Source organism: Primulina eburnea, chromosome 4, assembly GCF_022965805.1.
Source record: "Primulina eburnea isolate SZY01 chromosome 4, ASM2296580v1, whole genome shotgun sequence".
Taxonomy (NCBI): Eukaryota; Viridiplantae; Streptophyta; class Magnoliopsida; order Lamiales; family Gesneriaceae; genus Primulina; species Primulina eburnea.
Window position 1 is genome coordinate 37,635,814 of NC_133104.1, and position 25,550 is coordinate 37,661,363.

The 25,550-nt window shown below is 34.3% G+C and overlaps 1 protein-coding gene and 2 pseudogenes across 1 annotated transcript; 2 read left to right on the forward strand and 1 right to left on the reverse strand.

Annotated features, from left to right (window-relative positions):
* Window positions 1-668: 668 nt before the first annotated feature.
* LOC140829843 (uncharacterized) lies at window positions 669-4,528 on the reverse strand (annotated as a pseudogene).
* Window positions 4,529-12,987: 8,459 nt separating this feature from the next.
* On the forward strand, window positions 12,988-15,357 carry LOC140831092 (aspartyl protease family protein At5g10770). The gene is made up of 2 exons (XM_073194864.1): window positions 12,988-13,244; window positions 13,898-15,357. The coding sequence occupies exons 1-2, from the start codon at window positions 13,088-13,090 to the stop codon at window positions 15,163-15,165; spliced, it is 1,425 nt and encodes a 474-aa protein (XP_073050965.1). The 5' UTR covers window positions 12,988-13,087; the 3' UTR covers window positions 15,166-15,357.
* Window positions 15,358-18,433: 3,076 nt separating this feature from the next.
* LOC140830268 (aspartyl protease family protein At5g10770-like) lies at window positions 18,434-24,500 on the forward strand (annotated as a pseudogene).
* Window positions 24,501-25,550: the final 1,050 nt, after the last annotated feature.

Genomic DNA, 25,550 nt, shown 5'->3' on the forward strand with positions numbered 1-25,550 from the left:
CCTATAAATTTTATTTAATATCTTTAATTTATTGTGAATAAAATTTAGATATTATTTAACATCTACATAAGTTAGAATAAGATTCTTTATTTTGATAAGATTTTAGAAATCTTATGACTTTTAAAAATAATTTAAAATACACAAAATATAATATTCAAACCAAATCAAATCTTGGCACTATCCTAGATGATATGGTCGATTTTTGGAGTCCCAATTGGAATTAGATTTGGACTTTTGGTTTTGAATTAATATAAATAAGATGCTAGGTGGTCTTTCGAGGGAATAACTTTCTCTCCATTTTTTCATGAGTTAAAAATAAAGTAGAGAACAAAATAAAAATTTGATTTCTACCATTTGCGGTTTTTGAGTGCCCACACGCTCCTGTCGATAGGAAGGATCCTATTGGAAGATTGTGGTTTCTACGCATATTGGATTTACAAAAAAGAGAAAAAATACAAGAGGTTAGCCTTCTAGTAACTAGTTTTGTTTAAATTCATAAGTAATTTATATTCATATGTTCGATTATAATTTATGAAATTATGTAATCGCTTCCGCTATGTTTCGTTTTGATCGAAAATAAATTTATAGTCAGTTTTTCTTGAGAGACTATATATAAATTCCAACAGTAGCGACTCTACCAGACATGACCATAGTAGAAATACTTCTTAACAACAGTAGTTCAGATCAAGATAATCAACACAGAACCTGGTTGAAGTTCTCATAAGAGAGATCATCAGCATCACACGCCACGGGAACGCCTGCAGAAGCTTGCAACCTCTGCAGAAGTGCCTTGCATGTTCCCCACCAAGACTGTTCTAGCTTTATCAATCAGATCCTGCAGGTTTTAAAAGACTGAAAATTGTTCGAATACTACAAGTGGGATCACTTAAAATCAATAAACTATTTACTTGAATCATCATGAAATAGTATTAATAGCAACTATTTGGGCTTTGTGAAAGAAATAAACATATGGATCTTCGAAGAAATACAAGTTGACAGCTCCCAACTCAAAACCGTGCGTGAGAAAACATCAAATGTTGGTTCACAATTTGAACATCTCTGGAGAGTGATCTCAAAGTAACTCCATTCTATTTACTATTAATTGTTTAGCAACCTATATTTGTCTTCCCATAATTACATAATTTGTTGACAGAAATACAAGAAATTCGATTGGGATTTCCATAAGAAAGTGTTGAATCACTTATACCTTGGACATTTTATATTTATTACTTGGGCAGGGACGTAGTCAGAAAATTTTTTGACCTAAGGCTGAATGACTCGATAAACAATAGTGACATCAACTAGATATAAGCTACTGCTCTGCAGTTTTTTATCGAATAAAACTCATCGATTATTGAATTATTATCTATCATTGCACTAAAATTTCTTTTAATGTAGATAATCATATAATCTGCCAATAACTTTTCTTCATCTTATTCCAGAGTGAAGTCTTAAGAAATTTCATAGCTGAGAATGATCGTTCAGTTGTTGCCGTAAAAACATGAAGCATTAAAGCAAGACAAATCAAATTTTTAAGAAAAATGCACCGGAACCGCGAGGCAGGACATGCTAGGGCGGAAGATTTTCCCCGTCATAGTGCCCCGGGTGAAATTTTCTACTCGAAACTCGCGTTGAGGCGGAAAAACAGAAAATCCACTAAAAATATACATCATACGGAAGTTAATCTCAAGCTCTATACATACCAAAATCTAATCTTCTCTGATTTCATCAATACATAAGCTGAAAAAGAACTACAAAATCAACCAAGCCATAATTTGAATCTTTCTGCATAATATATGGAATAAACTAATTAAGTAGCAAAAAACAATCATTTCACCTCGTGCAAACTCAATCAAAACCCTCTCTCTCGCACAAGCTTTTTCAAATCTCTTAGCTTCAAATCCTCGCCCTCACAACTTTTTTCAACTCGAGGCCCTTGTTTACTAAAGTACAGTTGTTGATAGAGTAATTTCTCTTATGATTAAATGAGTTGAAAATAATTTTAGTGGGCTAAGTTAGTAAATATAATTATTTTATGGACTGAATAAAACTTTAATGTAGGCTAAAATTACACATATATTATAATTACTAATATTTTTTTATATATAGGGCTGGAGCCCACCCCAGCCTTTGGGGTGGCTCCGTCCCTGTACTTGGGGCATCTCCAACCCTTGCATAAAAAATTGCAGGTTATAAATATTTATATTAAAAATTATAAATATTATTTATATAATAATATGATTATTATATTAATTTAATAATTAGATATATTTAAATAATAGTATAATTAGATATTTAATCATAAAAATTAAAATATTTAATTATAAAAATTTATAAATAGATTTTAAAATAATTTTATTATTAAACATATAACACACAAATTTATTGAATAATATTTAAACATTCAAACACACAGTTAAAATAAAAATACGAATTCGAATTCAGATAATTTAAATGCAATAATAAGAATAACAACTAATCAATAATTTGAAAAATTGGATCTGGTTCCAAATCCTCCAAAATCACCAAAATATTTTCCAAATGCGTTGATCTCATGTTGATGACGTTCTGCACCTATTTTTGCATAATCCTTGCTCGTTCATTTTGAACAATTTCACGCATTTCTAGATGACCAATTGTGCTTAGATCTATGTACAAAACTTTATTTTCCTCCTAAATTTTAGCAAATTCTATTTGTTGTCAAATTTATAGTTTTTTTTTGCTCATTTTGCAATGCTAGCAGCTTAACATCATAATTTTGTTGCATATCGGTATATCTTTTTTGCAATACATTGATAAGCTTGCGATGTCCTACATTCATCGTATAAATTAATCCCGAAACATTTTCTTCTCTTTGTTCTTTAATTTGGATTTTTTCACTTCAAGAGGTCGTTGAGATGGAGTTCCACATGCATTTTTATCACTGCTTAAATTAATCGAAAATGAATTTAGGGAACCTGATATTGGAGATTCTGGTTCTTGATTATCCGACTGTGATGAATCCAAATTTGTGACATGTTGTTTGGATACTGTCATCGGTGCACTGTTATTATTAATAATATAATATTATTTATATCAAATATAAAATATAACTATAATTATATCACTAAATTTTAAAAATATACATTTACTAACTAAAAAGAAAAAAAATAAATAAATAAGAGTAAGATTTGAAGTAGATGGGTTGAAGATGGATATTGTATTTGGTGCATGAACTGCACTATTTTAAAATAGAATTACTTTAAAATATAGTTTTGGGTTGGAGATGGTCTTAGTATCAATTTTTGTAGTAGAACAACACATAACTTATAGTAATTCAAAATAAGACAACTTATACTTGAGAAGGCGGAAACACCATACCATATTCAAGCACAAAATATTCTCTCGTAAGTCACATAAAACGTAGGGGCGCACCTGTTTAGCAGCTAACAGTTCCCTACACTGGTCCTTTAGGGATGACATTTCTTCCTCGATTTTTTTCGACCGACCCACAAGATTCATGGGATTAGCCTATCAAATCACATGTCAAAAGGGCCTCATACCCCCATGAGGGCTCGGGTCATGGATAACCTGGGATATTAAATGGATAGCCCAAATCAGGAGAAGTATGCAAGAAGAGTTCGTCAGAAGCCGGGTAGGTGAATGCCCAGGACATCTTCTCCCCAGGTTGCTAGAAGCCCGGGCTTTCATACAATCTCCCGGGAGGCTTTCAACCCGGACTACCTCGAAAACAACACTTCTCTCGGGTGCATCAGTATGGGAGGCCTTATGCTTGGCAATCATTACTGACAGAACCACAGGGGTTGGCGTGTCAAAACAAGTTGTCAGAAGTAGGGTATGTGCAGCCATCTTACTCTAAGTAGTAAGTGGGCACTGAAAATAAGTTAATCATGGGATTTCCGTCCTATAAATAGCAGGTATGTTTTACATTTGAAGGATTCATGTATTTTGTTTCTAAACTCTTGGCACTCACGTATATTCACACATATATAATCATTTTCTCCTTCATCTTCACCTGCTAACTTAAGCATCGGAGTGGCTACGCCGGATACCCCTCCAATGTCCATTCTCGAGTTCATTTCCTTGTTTGCAGGTTACGGTTGAAGCCATATCACACAAATACATCCCTTGCTCATTTTCCCTAAACCAAAACTCTTATCCGATTTGGTGAATTGTCCCGACCCAGCCTACGCAATTCACCCGGATTTCACCAGGGCCCAAGGGGGGAAAAAGAAGAGATAATCAACACCCATGTATTGTGCCTGAAACCCAATTTAGAGTTACCAAAATCTAGTCCAAAAAAGTGATAGAAACAATAAGATGAAAAATAAAAGAATTAGAGGAAGATAAATGGAATACATTATGAGGGTAGAGTTGGTAGAATTCTTTCTGGAGCTTATGGTGAACCATGGAGAGGTCGCGACTGGCTTTGGAAAACAGGCAGACCATCCCATCTACTGCTTGCTGACTCTCCATTCCTGCCATGTCGTCTACTCTTTGGGGGGCGCTTCTAAAATTCGAAAATGGACTCCCAATTTCGTAACTTTGTTTTCAATAAAATGGATATCGGATATTTGAATAAAAATATTATTTTAAAATTTAATTTATTAAATTGATATTAGTCCGGTCAACATTGAACTCAAAATATAGCTTATTAAACATGTATTGATGATATTATCATAATTTTATTGCTCAAGTTTCATGAAAAATTTACAAGTAGAGATCGCAAGGTGTTCCTATCTCTGTGAAGCGTATTTGGGTAAGTTAAATGGGTATCGCAAATCGATATTATCGTTCTATCAAGTTATGAAATGGATATAATTTTTTGTAGCTCGACGAGTTTGAGTTGGATATCCATCCTGCTGCTTATCACTATTTGCGATAAAGTTTCGAAAAGTTTAGTTTTAAGTTGTTGGAACTATTTCATGTTCGTAATCTTGATTTTGATGTTAATAAAACTTGCTTCTAATGATTTACCTTAGTGCACAGGAAGCTAGAACTAATCAGGCTTCAAACTGATAAGTTAAACGATGTAAAACTGAAGCTATCGAGACGTTAACTGAAAACACCAACTGATCGACCAAACTGAATTAGTTCAACTGACATATTAAATAACAGTTCAACTGATTGTCCAGCTAATAGGTGGTTCAGCAGAAGACCTTCAGAAGCCCGGCTAGCTGATGAAGAGTTCAGCTGATGAAGAAACCACCTGACCAGTTCAAATGACGAGTCAAATGATTTTACTAACCCAACTGAGGATCAGTTAAGATGACCAATTAGGAACATCAGTTAGGAATCAATCAGTTGCAGATCAAGAAAAACTTATCTTAGTGGATTTCAGCTACGCACAAAGATACAAAAGCATATGTACGTTAAAAGGTACAATAATGGACGTTGCAGCAAAGATTAAAGCCGAGAGATTCCTGGAGGCATGTCAGAAAATTCAAGACACATATACAATGTAACTCATTCAAAGCTGCAACAATCACATGTGATGAGTCTTGAAGTACGGTCTCAATGCCTCTATATATACAATCTCAATACCATCATCAAGACATAGCACACAAAAGAGTGTGTAAAGATAAAAAGAAAGGGCACACTTATTTACTTATCAGCTTACAAGAATCAATTTTCCCAGAGGGAATACTCAGTCATATCAGCTTAGTTTAGAAGCTTACTTCCCTCAGTGTGTGAGAACACCTTCGTGGTGCTTTCATTGTTTAGTTCTCACACACGCACACACACCACCACTCAAATACAGTCTTGCACAAAGACAATAAACTTGTGTATATAGTCTTTGACTAGACTGACGTTAAACAAGTATTGACTGGAAGGTGTTGCCTTCAGTCTAGTCTAGTAGTTCAGTTAGGCAGTGGTTAAGTCCTAAGCTGGGTGATTTACTACACTTGTTGTAATTAATTAAATTTTTCTAGTGGATCCTACTCGAGGTGGTAGAAGGGGTGACGTAGGAGCAGTTGAAGTCTCTAAACATCCATAAACATATCTCGCGTATTTAATTGGTTAACTAATTTTTTCAAACTGATTTAATCAGTAAGAGCATCCGTCAATTCAGTTTTTCACCATAATTGAACTGATATATGTCTCAACTGATTCATGCTATTTTCAGTTAGTTACACGAGATTTAAAATATATCAATGTTTCTTAAAGAATGATTATTTCGAGTGTTTTTCACTTGGTTTAATATCAAACTCGATCTAATTCATCGGTGTATACATTCTTAGAACACGATATATTGCAGCTCTTGGAGAATATTTTGTTTGAAGCACCTCAAGGTGCTCAGCAAACGATCCTTCATAAGTAATCGGGACGAGAATTTGACAATATAATTTTGCCTAACCTAGATTGGAGTGAAAATATGGTCCAATTCGTTTTCTTCTTTTCAAATTGAAATGCTTTTGATCTTAGAGATTCAGATGGTAAATTTAAAAGTTTGGTATTATTTGTTTTCACTAGCTATATATTTAAGGATTGGCCTACACTCTTCTCCCTAGAAAAAGGACTACTGTTAAATACATCCAATGCATCAACCGACAATTACATTCATAAAATAATTTAATGCTTCGATATATATATTTTCATAAATAATATTTTGATTTTTGTCTCTCTCCCAAATATACGATTGTTTCTATATTTTATCACAATTACTTTTATATTTCAAGATGAAACACGTTATAAGATGATGTCCGAGTAGATTTTGTGAGCTGAGTGGAGAATTCTACAGAGCAGAGATGATTTTCTTTCCCTATGAAGATTTTTGATTGGATAGGATCAATATGACTGGCCTAATGGGACGAGCCTAGCCTGGCCTGATGGGATGAGCTAGGGTAGCCTGGCCTGATTAGATGAGCCGGGTGGCCTGGTCTGGAGGGATGAGTACAGGTAGCCAAGTCTGATGGGATGAGCCCAGTGGACTGACATTCTCTAACCTGATGGGATGAGCCTGGGTGGCCTGGCCTGTTAGTACCATTGACATGGTAAGATGGGATTGGGTCAGAAGATCTGCATACACTCAACAATAAAATGTCAGTGGGGCGCTAAAAGTGTTTCTTGTATTGCCATTCTGACGCTTAAGTCACTACAAGGTTCACTAAGTAGAGAGAGAATTTATTGAATGCATTAGAATACAATATATATCACTTTCCCAAATTAGAAAACCTGGTTATTTATAGGGGAGAAGATGACATCGATTATAGTGCATGTATACTATTCTTGATTAGACATATTCTCACGCCATGTCCTCTAACAACTGTCCATGACATGTCCTTTGACAACTGTCCATGTCATGTATTTTGTTAGCAGGCATGGTGACCCATACTGATGATTAAGTGACCTGAAACCTATCAGGAGAGAGGAAACTGGTCGAGCTAGATGAGCCCTGGCCGAGCGAGATTGATCCTGGCCGAGCTAGATGAATCTTAACCGGGTGAGATGTAACCTGGATGGGCTAGATGAACCCTGGTCGGGTGACCCTGGATGCACGGGCTCTACCCAGTTTCCCTGGAGCAACTTGGAATCTGGTCCTACTTTTGGTCCTCTATTCCTGCTTGAGTCCAAGGATGACCAGGGCATTTTTAGGTCATCACCACTTTCTCCTTAAATAGTCGGACTAGAGTCATACTTGCTGTCCCGATTAATCATGCTTTGACTCCATCAAAAAGATAGTTAATTCTTGCTTTCGGATCGACCCCTACAAATAAAAAGGAGAAATTTGAAGAGGATGGTGGTCTCCCTGCGGACATGGAAAACTTCTCCAATCTGGACAAGACCATTGACTCATTCTTTGATAATGATGATGAGGCGACACTTAGCCTCAGCCCCTCCACTATACTTGTTTAGCTATCGATGAAAGTATTCATTTTCTAATTGTTGAAAAGTAACTGAGGACTAATCTCTTCGGGACTTTGATAAGTTGTTGGGGCCTCATGTCTCTCGGACTTAGATAAAATGTCGGGAACTCATGTCCTTGGGCTTTGAATAAGGTGCCGAGGCCTCATGTCTATCAGGCTTAGATAAGGTGTTGGGGCCTCATGTCTCCCGAACTTTAAATAAAGTGTCGAGGCCTCATATCTCTTGGGATTTTAAATTTTCTACTTCTCCTGCTATGTTAGTTTTATTAAAAACCAAATCACTAACCTGAAAATATTGAATCTGAATTCATTTACAGTAGAATGAGATTTCTTAGTTGAGCCTAATTAAGTGACCAATATAGTTCTACGCTACTGAGTGCATAACTGAATATCCTTCCATGTCAATCCGGAAGTAGCTACCGAAATTCGAGCCCAGATGAAAAGCCATTAAATAAAATCTAAGTGCCGAGCTGGTATGGATTATTTCAGTAAAAAGCGTATCTACGTCTATAGATCTGATTTCTCACAGACGAAGCCAATGATGATGTCTAGGTAGATTGTATGAGCTGGGTGAAAAATCTACTGAGCAAAGATGATGTTCTTTTCCTATGTAGATTTTTGACTTGATGGGATCAGTATGGCCAGGCCTGATAGGACGGTCCTAGCCTAACTTGATGGGATGAGCCCGAGTAGCCTAGCCTGATCGGATGAGCCAAGGTGGCCTGGTCTGGAGGGACCTTGGTATCCTGGCCTGATGGGATGAGTCCGGGTGGGTTGAACTTCCTTAACCTGGTGGGATGATCTTGGGTGGCCTGGCGTGGCCTGTCCTGTCCTGATAAGATGAGCCAGGTGGTCTGGCATGTGAGTATCCTTAACAGGGTAACATGAGCTTGGGTCAGATGATCTGCACACACTCAATAAGAAAATGTCAGTAGAACATCGAAAGGGTTTCCACTGTGACCACTCTGACGCTTAAGTAAGTACAATATTCACTAAGTAGATAGAGAATTTATTGAATGCAGTAGAATGAAATGTATACCCCTTTCCCAAATGAGCAAGCCTAAGTATTTATAAGAGAAAAGATGACATCGTTTATAGTGCATGTACATTGTTCCTGATTAGACATATGCCCCACGTCCTGTCTTCTAACGATGATTGCCCATGCCCTATCATCTAAAAATTTAATATATTTTTTTAATTTTGATTTATAATCAATTTATTTTAACTAATTATTCAAAAGTTCAAAAAAATATATATATATATATATATATATATATATATATATATATAAGTAATTACATAAAATATTAATATATATTTTAATTACACTTCATGCCCATAAAAATAAAAAAAATCCCTAAATTGGTAAATTATTTTAATCATATATATATATAAATTATTTTAATCATATATATATATATATATAAGTAATTTCATAAAATATTAATATATATTTTAATTACACTTCATGCCCATACAAAATAAAAAAAAATCCCTAAATTGGTAAATTATTTTAATCATTAACATTGCTCGTCCCTGTCATGGCACGATCATAATTTTGACTTGGTTTGTATGTTCACACCTAAATTCTTCCAAATGTTATATTTATTTTAAGCATGTTATTTCCCAATTCTTTATTAGGAGAGTTTAATCATTCAGACAATCGCCTACTTTTGTTTTCCTTTTCTCCTTTCAGACGTTGCTCGAACATTTAAAAGTTTTAATATTTTTTCAGCTTCAGCTGGGGAAGGGTATATATTAAGTCTTGAATACGAGATCTTATTTTAAACTTGAGATTTTAGCTACGTCATAATATTTGGCACGAGTTGGATATATCAGTACGGTCAAATAAATTAATTAAGGTCGGGTAAGCCAAAATCTTTTCATTATATTTTCATAAATAATTTGCCCAATTTCTTTGATACATAAGCTTTTATTACTATAAGGCCCATTCCCTTATTAAATAGCAGTGTCCTAAAAAGTGCGTTTAAACTTGAAGCTCGACAAAAACGTCTCGTTTCAGGAGAAAAGTGGTTAAACTGTAGTTTGATCGAATTAAGCGTAATTAAAGCGTTTAATTAAGTATGTTTAAGTACAATTAATCATATCTATTTATTTTTAAATTTTTTATTTTGAAGGTATGATTTTTTATTTTAAAATAATAAATTAGGTTTATAATTTAAGTGTTTATTTTTAAATTTCAATTAATTGATTAAGCATGTCTGATAAGGATTTGAGAAATATTTAGTATTTTTTAATGTGTTCTAGTTGCAAAAACAAATAAAGATTGTAATTTTGAGATTTTTATATTTTTATAAATATGAGAATTAATATATCAGACTTAAATTTATCATATTTATGTATTATTTTATCTATTTATTAGTTTGAGATAATTACAATTACACTAAAGATAAAAAACGTTTTTTCACGCTTAAGCATGTGCTAATCTCGTTTAAGTTTAAAAAGCTTGGAGTTCGACATCCACACTTCGGGGCGCTTCACGCTTTTTAGAACCTTGTTAAATAGTGTGATATTGTCTCGAAAGTTCGGTTTATTATTCTACTAGCTATTATTTTTAAACAGGCCGTGTTCACTAAGGAGAGTAGGTCTCTTGTGAGATGGTCTAACGAATCTTTATTTGTGAGACAAGTTAATCCCTATCGATATCCACAATAAAAAGTAATACTGTTAGCATAAAAAATAATATTTTTAATGGATGACTCAAATAAGAGATATGCCTCACAAAATACGACTCGTGAGACCGTTTCACACAAGTTTTTGCGTACTAAGATTGGATATCCAACTGAAAACTTCTTTTTAAATTTGAGATCTTGGTATTAGATGGTCTACAAAGCTCTCTTTTCTACTTCTAAGAATAGATAAATAAAATATAATATAATTATACAATTTGGATATATTTATGTTTATATAAAAATTAAATCGGTTAAATCCCACACTCAAAATGAACGGTGCGGATGATTCGGGGTTAAAAATTATTCTTTATTGGTTCTTTGTGGGTTGACGGGTTGACCCATAAGATCCAACTATTTCTCCACTGAGTCCCTTGTTGACTTAGTGTGTGTAATTTTTGCATACAGAGAAAAAAATAAATAAATTAATGAATAATTAATTTTTCTTACAGAAAAGATGAAATATTCAAAAATATATTTGTAAGTTATACAACCAACATGATAATATTCTAATCAATCGAATAAATAAATGTTACCATTTTAAAGAATTAATCGCTTGTTTGATTTCCCAACTTTGTTGTCTCGCATATTGATTAAACTATAATATATAAAAGTGGATGTGTTGTGTGTGTATAAAATAATACATAAATATCATGAAATTTATATGTGTGATGAATACTTATTTTAAATTATTTAAGTTATTTTACAAAATCATCGAAATATTACTGAAATTGATAGATAAACGTAAGAAAGTTAAAGAATAATATTTTTTAAAATGATAAAATCCATCGTCATTACATTTCGATACATACCGGATAAACTTTAGAATTAACACGATAACTTGTAATATTTGAAATATTAGCTTGGTATACTGAAATAATAATAAATTTGTAGAAAATGTAAGGAAGAATTGAATATTTCCAGTTTTTTTTTTAATGAAAGATATATTAGGTATGGATGTCGACTTGCATGCATTATATTGAGGAAAATATCATTAAAAAAAAATACATCGCTGTTTTACAAAATTGTGATTGGTTAATGGTTGGAATTTCACCAACCATTTCCATCATTAATCGCGGGACAAAACGCGTATTTCGACGTGGTGTTTTCCGCCGTGGGTGTGTGTACAATTTTTTTATAATTATCGAAGGATTAAAGTGAAATTTGACAAATTATCCAGGGATTAAAGTGTTATTTGAATCGTTGAAATAAAAAATAAAAATAAAAACAAAAGTTTAATATTAGTATAACATAAGAGTAAAATTGAAAAAACAAAAAACAGACCACGACATCATTTTTTGTCTCTATTATAGCGATTTTTAATAACAGTAATAGATAATAGATATGTCACCACCACTACTAAGGAATTTCATGCTATATATTTAATTTTATGCATACATTAATGGGGAAGTACAGACAATTAATCTTACGTATACTCGGGGGCACCGAAAATTATAGAAGAGACGTAGCGTAAGCAATTCATAAATCGAAGCATTTAAGTAAAAAAAAATCTAAAAAAACGTCTTCTTTTATGTTTGTCCTACTCCTATATCATAAATTTACTTGACTTTTTATGAGAAATCCAGTTTAGATTTGGCAAAAATGTTGTTTTCTCTATTTTTATTTTTTAAAAAATAGCATTTTTTTCGATGTGGCGTAAATATGTCGGTCTGAAAATGAAACTTTCGTATCGAATGGATGAGCAACACCAATTTGTGATCTGAGACCTTTTTCCTCGTTTGTTAAAGTTATATAGGATGCGATGATATTTTTTGGGCTATATTTTGTTAAGATTGAGATTTAAACTTAACTCAACCCAAAAACTAGTTCTAGAGGTGAAGATTGTCCAAGTTTTTATATGCAACTCCCAGAGATTTTATCTAACCGATGTGAGACAACTAAAACACTCTTACGCTCAGGAATGGACATTAGTATGAAGTTTACAAATGTGATACCCTTGTCCCACATCTTAAAAATGAAAGATTTAAAATGAGTTTATAATAGCTTACAATGAACTTCTATAACAACTTGAGTTAATCATTTTCGTAAAAACGAGGACGAATATGAAGTAGCTGCTATAGGAGCCCATTGTGCAGTCACGCAGTTGCGAACCCGGGCTCGGGACGTGACAACAAATGATCCTGGATAAAATGAGTATCTCAATTATGGATAGTTCAACACATAACGGTGGAACCTGAGCTCTGATACCATGTTAAAATTGAGATTTGTACCCAACTCAACACTAAAAACTAGCTCTAGATGAGATGATTGTTCAAGTCCATATAAACAACTAACATATTTGAAATTAAAATTATCATTAATATCAGAAAAAATCCCACGAGTTTGACACAGAGAACGATGAATAAATGGCCCAAATTATTAACCAAACTGCCCCCACCTATATATCTATTTAAACGCAAAGATAATGAGAAATGCATAAACTTGCAATAGTGGGTGACGTGCTTTGTTGAAATTTTCTATTTAAATACAAAGATAGTTGTTCTTTACCACAAGAGTGCTTAGCAGCTAATGGCCACTCTCACTTGCTCTCTTTTTCTCATTTTTCTTTCATCTTTTTCAAATCACATCCATGCTTTGCAAGCTTCCTCCCAAACCCATTTTCAAACTCTCCAAATAAGCTCTCTTCTACCAGCTTCTGCCTGCAGCGATCCCTCTACAACCAAAGGTTACATATAATAATTTTTTTTTCCTTATAATATTGCATATATATGTTAATTAATTTTTCACTGCAAAGATGATCATGCTAATCGGGTCACCTACCATGCTTGTTGGAAGATTTTGTTAATCAAGTGTGTGAATAGTCAATATATAAAGATTTTGTTAGTGTGGAAGAATTTAGGAAAATATATTTGCAGTGAAAGCAGATTCATTACATCTCTAGATCATCGTTCAGTCTAATGAATAATCAACATTCATGATCAACTACGGATTTATTTAACAGTCCTTCCGTCTTGCTTTTGATCATGCATGTGTTCTTTCGTCGATCGGGTTGTTTTTCACCGACGAAAATTGGAAACCAACCTTTTTTAGGGAGTTATAAATTTATATGTGTGTGTGTTTTAGATGTTTTACTAGGAGTGTACAGTAACATTTCTTCCCAATGTTCCGGTTTGTCGGTACTCGAACAAATAGCATAATCAAATATATATTATTGCATCACACAGCTGTATAGACGTGAAGTCCTTTTTTTGAAAATTATACATAATTGAGAGGTTAACAAGTCTGTCAGACATTGAGTGGGAAATCTAAGCAAGAATATTGGAACAACATTTTGCTGTGTTTAGTTATTATATAGTGTAATGACATAACGTGAAATAGGTGACAGCAAGAGGGAATCAACCATTAAAGTTTTTCACCGGCACGGTCCATGTTTTCCACAAGGTCAAGACAAGATCGTGACCCCGACGCCATCTCTTAATGAAGTCTTTTCCCAAGATCAATCCAGGGTAGATTCGATCCATGCTCGACTCACTCGAAAATCTAACATAAGCAAAGTCGAGGAAAACGAAGCCAACCTCCCTGTGAAATCCGGTCAAACCCTCAATTCCGGGAACTACGTAGTGACCGTGGGCCTTGGGACCCCGGCAAGGACCCTATCCCTCATATTTGACACCGGTAGCGACCTGACATGGACGCAGTGCCAGCCCTGCATTCGGTCTTGCTACAAACAGAAAGATCCTATCTTCAACCCTTCCACATCGAGGTCATACTCGAATATATCATGCAATTCGGCTCAATGCTCTCAACTGTCTTCCGCCACAGGAAACAACCCTGGATGCCTTTCGAGCTCGACGTGTCTTTACTTAATACGATATGGTGATCAGTCCTTCACAATTGGTTACTTGAGCAAAGATAAACTGACAATATCAGCAACTAATGTGATACCGAATTTCCTGTTTGGCTGTGGCCAAAACAACCAAGGATTGTTTGGCAGCACCGCAGGAATAATAGGCTTAGGAAGAGACCCTTTATCACTAGTCTCCCAAACAGCTAAACAATATGGCAGATACTTCTCTTATTGCCTTCCATCACGTTCAAGTTCAACCGGATACTTGTCACTAGGCAAAAGTTTGGCCTCAAAAAACATAAATTTCACCCCCTTCGTTCGCTCCCAGAGCACAACATTTTACTTCATAGACATTGTCGCTATAACCATTGGCGGTCGCCAGCTACCCATCAGCCAATCCGTTTTCAAGACTGCTGGAACCATTATAGATTCCGGCACTGTCATAACACGACTCCCACCCGGAGCGTACAGCGTGATGAGCTCGGTGTTCAAGCAGCTAATGGCCAAGTACCCGAGTGCACCAGCCTTTTCTATCCTTGACACTTGCTTTGATTTGAGCAGTTTCACAACCGTGACTATTCCAAAGGTAGTTTTCACCTTTGGTGGCAATGTAAAGGTTGATTTGCCTCCTTCCGGGATACTTATCGCCACGAGCTCATCTACGGTGTGCCTTGCTTTCGCGGCGAATAATGACGCCACTGATGTTGGGATATTCGGAAACACCCAGCAGAAGACACTGGAAGTGGTGTATGATGTTGCAGGAGGGAACTTGGGATTTGGCCCTGCTGGCTGTAGCTAAGTAAAATTTTACTACACAAACATAGGAAGTTGGAATTGGAAGTTAAGGTGTGTATACATTTACTTACCTTCACAGGAAAATTAAATAAAAAAAGTAATTCAACAAAAAAAAATCCTGACATTTCGAGACAAACCACGTTATGTTTGATGAGTTTCTCATGGTTAAAAAAATGTTCCTTCGACATTTTCGAAAGTATTTTACTCAGATAATCGATCTATTATCTATTACTACTATATATTAAATAATCGAGAATTGATGTAAATCAATAGAAAAGTGACACTAAGTTTTTTTTTCCCCCATTTTTATATTAATTTTATAACAATTTTTAATATAATTTTATAATAAAAATATATAGTTTTATGCATACATCGTTTGTGCTTTAATCACGGCTTATCATAAACAATTCATTACATACATTGTTCCATCTTAAATGGATGTCTTTTTTTTGTAAGCTTTTATCGACGACTTCAACTACTAAAAATATTACAGCTTCATTGAATATTTAAAATTACTCTGAACTAATTCTAATAGACAATTTTTATGTGCAACCACTTTGAAAGTGGAACAAATCCAAACATTAACAATTAAAAAATAATCAAATGAAGTAGGTTGATTAAGCAATAATCTTAAATAATATTTGTTTCCTTCTATAACAAAAAAAAATTCACGACGGTTTTTGCGACGGATAAAATGTCGCTAATGACATTAGCGACGATTACTTCGTTAATGTCATCGTCGCTAAATATTGCGGCGGTTTCTCAAAACTTTGTATTTCTTATATAAAAATCAATATTATTAAACACAAAATTAACGATTAATTATCCATATATCTTGCATAACCTTTGAGATCATAATCAAACTTATTTCATGATCAATTATATTTCAATTCAAATTGATTTCTATATTTTAGGCTATTGGTCATAGATGTGCATTACTAAGATGTTCTTAAATTATGTGTAATTTCGAGCCTATCGAACTTATTTCACGATTAATTACATTATCCTTCGTAATTTAATTTTGAATTTATATTATTGTGTCATGTATTATTTCATTATTTACAAATACCAAGAAAATTTTAATTTTTTGTCCCATTTTTAATATTGATTATACAATAAAAATAATTGGTTATATATAAACATTGTTTGAGAATTACCATGTGAACTTATGTCTTGTTTATAAAACGATTGCGTTGAATCAAACAAATAAAGAAATTCAAATAAAAATGTTAATAATCAGGAAAAACAAAGGAGAGAAAATTCCTGTTTAGTGCTTCAAGTTTTGACATGTTCACGATTTAGTCCATTTTATTTAGATTTTGACCCAATTTAGTGTAACTTCCCATTTTGTCCTTGTTTTCATTTTTTATTTGATTTTTTTTATAACTTAGTATGTGGTGTTGTTACACATATTGATCATGTTTAAAGGCATAGACTACGCAAGATTTCCAGCATATATATCATAGATCAAAGTCTTTTTTTAATGTTAGTATGTAGCATTGTTAGCTTGGCCAAGGGCACAAAGCTACACAAGTTTTCCGGCCTATATGCCATAGATCTATATCTTCCTTTTACTTTTTGTAAGGTAAAATAAATGTCATACTTTTTTGAACAAAATGTCGTCGGATTGTGTCCATCGGATTTTACATACTACTCCTGACATCTTAGCCACAAAGTCGCAACTGATGATTTCTGACACAACTGATTCCTTAAGCAATTCCTATCACAACATTATTTCATTTCCTACTTCAAGGTATATATTAATAGATTTATTTTGAAAATAATGTATGTCAAGGGCAAAAATTAGAAATTTTATTCAGGCATACTAAATATTATGACAATCTCCTGTAGAAAAAGAAAAATTTGTTTAACTACTTATCGTAGATTAGAAAACAAAACACATAAACTAGGACGAGAAATGCTATAAATTTATTTGAAAGAAAATTAAATAAAAATGATCGATGATTTCAACTTTCTTATGACTTGTATTAATAGAATTTTCTTCTGTTTTGAAACTCGAACTTCAAACTTGTGAATTACTTTTTGAATTATTGTTGCCATATGACTTGTATTAATAGAATTTTATTTGGTTTTGAAACACGAATTTCAGACTTGTGAATTACTTTTTGAATTATTGTTGTCATATGTGACCAATATATGAATTATTCGAAAACCGAAAACGATTTCCTTTGTATGGTTCTTTTATTACTTTTTCTTTCAATATGTGACGTTTACATCAAGTACCTAAGCAAATAGAAATATTAAAGGGCTGCAATTTGTACATATATCTCATGGCATATGTAAATATATATTCTCGTTCTCTTTATTAAAATATACATTACTAAGTGACAATACAATTATTTAGTGTCACGCCTCGAGACCGAGACGTGGAACATCCAACGTTGTCAATAATCACATGACTATTAATGTAATCTCTAAATTGCGATAACACAATCCAACTTCTTGCAAATATAGGGAAAATGAAAAATGACTAAGTAAATGGTTTTAATTGCATGCATTAACTATGGTGTGTATTTTTACATGTTTAAAAATAAGATTTTATATTAGAATGCATATAACTGTGTTTTAAAAATTATTCAAGACGCGATTGAGGAAGGAAGATAGGAGACCATATAAGAGAAAATATTTTTATTAAATGATTATTTTAATTATTTAATTTATGGTATATTTGAATTGGTTTTTTCGAAAATAGAAACTTTTGAGGTGTTTTTACGCGCCGAATCGTATTTTAAACCAAAAATCAATTTTTGACGAAAATAGGGCATTTGGAGGCTCGGTTAATATTTTCGAAAAGTAACCTAAACAAAATATTTTAATTACCATCTAATGGGTCTAATGAATCTATTATAATAAGTTAATAGGCCTAACATGTTACCATAGTATTTTATATCAAATAACCAAGCTTCCAAGCTCTTTCAAATCCCTCAAACTCACGCCCCACCCCTAGAAAACTAGGACTCTCCATTAGCACTCAACCACACACATCACTCGAAATTTTGAGAAGGAAAATCACAAAATTTGAAGGGAAATTCAGCAAGGCCCTCTCCATCAACGTCTCTCGCATCGCAAGTTGATTTTCGTACGTAATATACGCAAAGACATGCATTAATTTTCTTTCACTCATCTTTCACTCCATATTACAAGATTTGATACATGTTTGCATGAAAATACGATACACTTTGTATATTTTCATTTTTATGGCTATGCATGCACAAAACTAGTGTTTTCTCCTTGTAAAACTCTTGCTTATGATGCATAAGGGCACTGCCATCATAGGGCTATGGGAATGGATGAATTTCATAGGGTTTAGGAGCCATATAGAAGGCCACATAAGGGCTAGACACAAGGGAACCAAGGCTGAACGAAAACTTGGAGTTCCATGGGCTAAGGTTGCAGTTTTGCTTCTTAGGTGCATACGGCTGCTAGCTGCTGTTAGGTCATGTCCAGGAGTCGTAAGAGGGCTGACCCTGGCCCTAGATAGGTTACACGAGGGCTGGTTCAAGGGCAAGGGGGCGGTGGCATAGAGGAAGTCGTGCATGGCTTGTAGAGCGAAGGGCTGAGCGGCTGTGGATTCTAGGCTAGTTAGGTTCTATCCAGTAGGGTCCCTAGGGGTCAGCCATGGTCCTAAGGGGTTGGTTAGGGTCTGGTCTGGTTGTCTAGGGCTAGAGTCGAAGGTTGCATGTGATGGTAAAGTTGGGGTTTGAAAATAGGAGGGCATAATTTTCAGTAGCGGTTTAGGCTTTTTCAAGAGTTCGAATTGGCACGATTTGGGTTTTATAAGGTATGATTGTGTGTAAATAAGTTATGGTTCAAGATCGATAAGATTTGATTAAGTTTCGAGTCGAATCGAGTCTAAACTTAGACGTATGGTTAAGTTTTAAAACGAATTGAGAAATTATTCGAGGAGCTTAAGTTTACGTATAAAAAATATTTATGGGTGTATTTAAGGTGTCATGTTAAGTTTGGATGGATTTGGGTTGTCGTTTTAAGGTTTAAGTATAAATTGGGAAAGTTAGGGTTTCAGGGTCAAAACAGTCATTTTACACCTGAAAATTGTTAGATGTCCTGTAAATGCCCTGAATGCAATAATAAAGGTTAAAATGATTATTGTAAATGTTTATGAAATTTTATGACGAAACACTAATGCTAAAAGATGTGTTGCATGCTTGGTTTAAAAGAAAAATAATTTATATTTATAAGTGATGGAAATATGAAATGTTGAAGGAGATGAATTAATTGTAACTAATACGATGATACGATGATATGATGATACGATGATATATAAGGCCAATGCTCAGTTTACGGGTGAGAATCTCGTTGATGTCCCCGCCGCCCGGGACCGAGGTTATACGTAGATGGATCCATCGACCTACAACTGATACGAAAATCACAATTAAGGATCTAAATTCGATAAAAAGGGAAACACACACACAGATATATTATATATATATTTATATGTGATGTAAGGAAAATGTTTAAAGTTTATTTTCATTAAAAGATATTTTGATTAAAATTATTCTCGCTGTTGCTTGTGAATGTATATGTATTACTTGCTATCATGGTTAAGGTTTGCGGAGTCAATAGACTCACTAGGTGTGATCGATTCAGGTGAGCATGATTTTAATGGAGGATTTGATGGTTGAACTAGCTGGACTGAAGGTGCACACAACCCAAGGAACGCTGCTAGTTTTCCGCAATTATGTTTATGATTTAAGTTTACTTTAAAGATTTTACTACTTTAGATGCTTTTGAGAGGTTTGAGAGGATTTAAAGAGTTTATTATTTATTTTGAAAGATGCGAGATTTAGGTTTGGTTAACGATTTACGATTTTATGATCTGCACTATGTTTTGTATTTTTAAATGATTAGTTGTTGAGTTATTTTTAAATAAAGAAAAATTTATATATATGTGTGTGTACAAGCATATGTTCGGTCGAAGCTTTTAAAAAAAATAAAATAAAATTCTAGTACATTTCAAAAAAAAAAAACGAGTAGTGGACATTTCAGTTAACAACAAGTCTTGTAGTAATCAAATATCCAAAACTAGTTTATTTCACAAATCATATCAATGTCTTTACAAAACTTGAAAGAAATGTGGAAGTGTAAAAAATAATTATAATAAAAAAAAATAACATGATTAGTCTCGTTAGAAATTGACATCTTCACCATCTCCAGAAATATTCTTGTTCTTCTTCCCCAATTTGTTCTTTGTTCTTATATGATGGGCGGAAGTAAGGGGTGGGTATTTGGATAAATACTCAACAAATAGGAATTTTTCTCAAACATGCTTTATATATCATTTAGCAAATTGAAAGGAATAACATATGCAGATTGAATTTCAATATATATATATATATATTAAATAATATACTTATGAAATGCAAGTATACATAAAAGTATAGCAAAATCCCACTTACGGTTTGTAAATCTTTGAGACCGCGAAAGGAAGGTTGCTCGACTATTGCTTCGAAAACAGTTGTTGTAAGACTTCGAATTTACACATGAATTAGCTCGAACTTCATAGTAACTTGGATTCGAAAATAGACAGCAACTTAGATTGAATATAGCTCCAAGATGCTGCTGATATAATGTTGCTAAGGAACTCAAAAATTTGCTATAGATGATTCCAAAGTTGGACAGCTTTTGTGCTTGGTTTGTAGTGTGAGTTCTCTAGCCTTTGGCCCCTATTTGAGGGGCTGAAAGGTGTAGCCTTTACTGCTCATTCAAGGCTGTTAATGTCTATTGAATGTATTGTTACAACTCACTCCTAACATCTGCATATGTCTTTTCAAATTCCAAATTTCGAGCTGCATTTCAGGATCCTTCTTTCTTGATTTTTGTAGATGTTGCAAGCTCGGTCAAAATGCTGATTTAATGGCTGATAATCTCGATTTTAAGGGCATTTAGTGGCTATTATTGGTGGTGAAATGCTCATTAAACCGACCGTTACAACTCGTGGCTACTAATGGTCGTCAAATACTCATTACATCGGATGTTACAACTCGTCTCACAATAACAGATTTTTGGTCTTCACATTTAGAGCTTAGCAAAATTGATGAATAATACTTAATTGGTGATAACATGAAATAGATTCCAATAAAGATCAGTATTAACCATGAAAGTTTTTAATCAGCATGGTCTATGTTTTCGAACACTGCAAAAAAAGAAGAAAAAGCTCAAATAGCGAATGAATTAAGAAACCATCACTACTTTTACCTATAGTTTATTAAAAATACGTCACTCATTTGAAATTAGTGATCGTTATTAAAAACCTGTCACTAAATTTACCAGCTTGACATTAAAAATCGTCGTTAATGCCGTCAATTTTAAATAAAAAATCGCTAAAATTAACGATGTTTTTGTCGATATTTATAAAATCGTCCCCATTAGCAACATTAATTTATAACCATCTGTAAATTTAGATAGCTTTTTAACCGTTGCTAAAAATGGTGACGTTTTTCAAAAAATCTTTGCACTTAAATAATTAGCAAAAATTTATGTATAGTCTCCACCGCTAATTATGACGAAATCTCTAAATTCAATTATGCCGCAAATCTGAAAATTAGAAAACCTCCTGAAGTTTGTGACGACTTTAATGACCGTTTTATTAAAACCATCGTTAACTAGCAACGATGTTTAAAAAAAATGTCGTAAGTTTTCTATATATACCTCATTTCCCCTCATTTTTTTCAACGATTTTCACATTTTTCATTTGTTGTAGGTGAGTTTTTGGAAGTATTGTTTTTGCCAAATTTCATGCATTTCTAATTATTCTAATTTGTGTTTTTGTTTAGTATTGCAAATCTGGTTCAAGGCTTCAACTTTATATAAGTCGGCGCTTCAACCAGGTTTTTCCCATATATAATTAATTTTCAGTTATAAATAAATTTATATTTGTGTGTTATATAAATTTAATTTATTGCTATATATTTTGTATAAAATTGCGTGCATGTTTCTATATTTTGTAATTATATGTTAGATGGGCATATGTAATGGAGAACTTGCATGTTATATACATGGTTTTATTGTTAACTAGTAGATTTTGATATGAAAAAATTCTGTATGCTAGATTATATAATTTATTTTACTATTTAATTGTATGTTAGATCTAACTAATATATTATGCATGTGGGTAGTATATTTCTTTATGTATGTTAATTTAATAATAATTATATAAATTTACAAGTACAACTATATATAATTACGTGTATAATTATCGATATTAATTATTATTTAAAGTAATGTACTATATTAATATTAAATAATAAATTTAATCTTTAATAAAATTAGATATTTAATTATATGATTATTTAATATTTTGAAAATTTTAATTTAGCAACGATTAATCATTCAAAAACTATTGCAGATGGAGACAGTTTGAATAAAAAAATTGTTGTTAATCAACGGATAATAATTAAATATCATAATTATATGATTATTTAATATTTTGAAATAACAACGGTTTTTTAAAAATTCATCGCAAATAGAGACAATTTGAATAAAAAAATTATCTTTAATTAGCGGACAATAATTAAATATCTTAATTATATTATTATTTAATATTTTGAAAATTTTAATTTAGTCGATTTTAATCAAAACCTTCACAAAACAATGTACATTAATTAAATGTCATAATTATACTCTTATTTAATATTTTGAAAATTTTAAGTTATTGACGTTAAAAAACAAACTGTTGTTATTAGCGACAACTTGAATAAAAAATCGTCACTTTCTTCCCAAATCGCTGCGAAAATCAGCGTGAGTTTTCAACGAGGAGAGTTTTAGCGACGACATTCAAAACCGAGTCGTTTGTTGCATTTTTTTTAGTGGACGGGGTCAAGACAAGGCCACCATTATCACTACCACACCATCCCTAAGTGAAGTTTTTTCCCAAGACCAATGCCCGCCATGCTCGACTCTTTCCAAAATCAAGCACCAACGAGGAAAAAGTCGACCTTCCTGCAAAATCTGGCCGAAGCTTCAGCTCGGGGAACTATGTAGTGGTGGTCAGCCTTGGGACTCCAGCAAAAACCTTATAGCTTCGACACGGGCAGTGACCTGACATGGACTCAGTGTCAGCCCTACACACAATCATGCTACAACCAAGTAGACCCATCTTCGATCCTTCTGCGTCAAACTCATACTCGAATATATCCTGCAATTCGCCTCAGTGCTCTCTGCTTTCCTCCGCCACTAGAAACGACGCTGGCTGCCTTTCCGGATCTACATGTCTGTACATGACACAATACAGTGATAAGTTCTCGGTTGGATGCTTAAACAAAGATAAACTGACCCTATCATCCACTGCTGTCATTCCAGATTTCCTATTTGGCTGTGGCCAAAACAACCAAGCTTGTTTTGTACTACAGCAGGAATAATAAGCTTAGGAAGAGACCCTTTATCGATAGCCTCCCAAACGGCACAAATATATGGCAAATATCTCTCTTACTGTGTCCCATCAATTTCAAGTTTCATATGGCGCTTGACACTATGCAAAAATGGAGCCTCATGGAATGTAAAATTCTCCCACTTTGATCTCTCAAACGACACATCACTCTATTTCATCGACATAATTGCTATAACCATTGGGGGTCTCCAGTTACCTATCAACCAATCGCTTTTCAAGACTGCAGGAACAATCATAGACTCAAGGACAGTTATAGCACGTCTTCCACCAGAAGCTTAGAGCTCAATGAAGTCAACGTTCCAGCAGCTTATGGCTAAGTATCCTAAAGCACCAGCCTTTTCAATACTCGACACTTGCTATGATTTCAGTAATTTCCCTACTATGACTATTCCAACCGTAGCTTTCACCTTCGGTGGCAATGTGAAGCTTGATTTGGCTCCCTCGGGGATACTTATCGCCTCTAGCATCTACCTGCGTGACTTGCTTTCGCAGCGAATAATGCTGCCACTGATGTTGGGATATTTGGAAACACTCAGCAGACGGTACTGGAGGTAGTGTATAATGTCACTGGAGGGAACTTGGGGTTTGGCCCAGGTGGATGAAGCTAAGTATAAATCATGAAAATTTAGTATAAGAGCAAAACTTCGATCAGAGTTGGAAGTTTTCGTATCTATATTTACCTTCATAGCAAAATTTAAAAATAAAAGAAAGCGTGACAATAACGTACTGGTAGCATTTAAATAAACTTCTCTATTTTATGTATGCAATAGAAGCTAGACTTCTCCTCAAGTCGATGCCACTTTAGTCGTGCTATTTGAAATTTCATGTACCGTCTATAATATGTTGCTTCCTTAATGCTCTAGAGGCAAATTTCAACACATTATGGCCAAGTTAGCTATCGATAACTTGTTCCTATGTGATGTGGACCGGGCAAATTGGGTAGTAGCCGGGTGTACAATTTGCCAAGTCGGGTGTTTGAATATAGGTACGAGTGAGTATCTTTTACTGTGAATTGCAAGTGGTCCGAGATGATTGAGTTCCCTGCCACCTGAGAGATAACGCCTGGGATGACCTGATAACGCCTGGGATGACCTGAGTAGCAATCCTGAAATCACAGAACGTTAGGGGGTGCCGGAAGTTGTTCCGACGTATCCACTCCGACGCTCAAGTCAGAAATGCACGCCAAGGAAAACTTGGAAAGAAAAATAATGCTTGTGCTTGCGAGAAAGAAAAGAAAGAAGACCTCCCTTTCTGGAATACCTACGGGGGTATTTATACGTGAATCAGATAGGTGACTTGCTTGCAAAGTTCGGGTGGTGGCCATGATTCGGGGTCATGGGCCACGCTGCAAAGTAGTGGGCCACGTATCAAGAGTTGACCTGGTCATGGAACGTGGGAGAATGGGTTCCGAGATTTCCAGAAGACGTGGTGATCAGGGAGAGACTGAGTTTCTTTCCCGGGTATTTCCCACCCGGGTGCCTCTGAGATATTTTTGGACCTGGGAAGTGGTTCATTGGGAATTCTTCTGATAACTGAATGCACAACTCGCCGGGCGTCTGAAGATCCGGGATCATTCTTTCACACCGGCTCCCTGAATTTAATCGTAACTTGGTATCTCTTCCCTGCTCTTATCTTGCCCGAGTTCAAGAACCTTCCGGGTCAGGGGTTTTACCCGGGCCCGGGCTCCCTTGGGGGCATCACCACTCCCTCCTAAAAAAGTCGGGCTAGAGTCTATCTCGCTGTCCCGATTACCCTGACTTGAACTTGGGCGGGAAATATTCAAAATTTCACATTTGGAAAGTTAGGGCTGGCATAAGCCTAACTTCATGAAAAGGTGCACCTCCGCCGTCTGTCACATCATGATGTAATCCCAGTGAAATGGACGAGCCGGGTTGAATGCTCCACAGTAGAATCCCTGAACTTAACACCTCCCAAGCTTTCAGTAAAACATCGGGGCATCA

What these genes read in the sequence shown, in the direction of transcription:
- LOC140831092 (XM_073194864.1), top strand. Translation starts at nt 13,088, where the DNA reads ATGGCCACTCTCACTTGCTCTCTTTTTCTCATTTTTCTTTCATCTTTT. An exon ending in CGATCCCTCTACAACCAAAG is followed by an intron (nt 13,245 to 13,897) that starts GTTACATATAAT and finishes AACGTGAAATAG; the next exon opens with GTGACAGCAAGAGGGAATCA.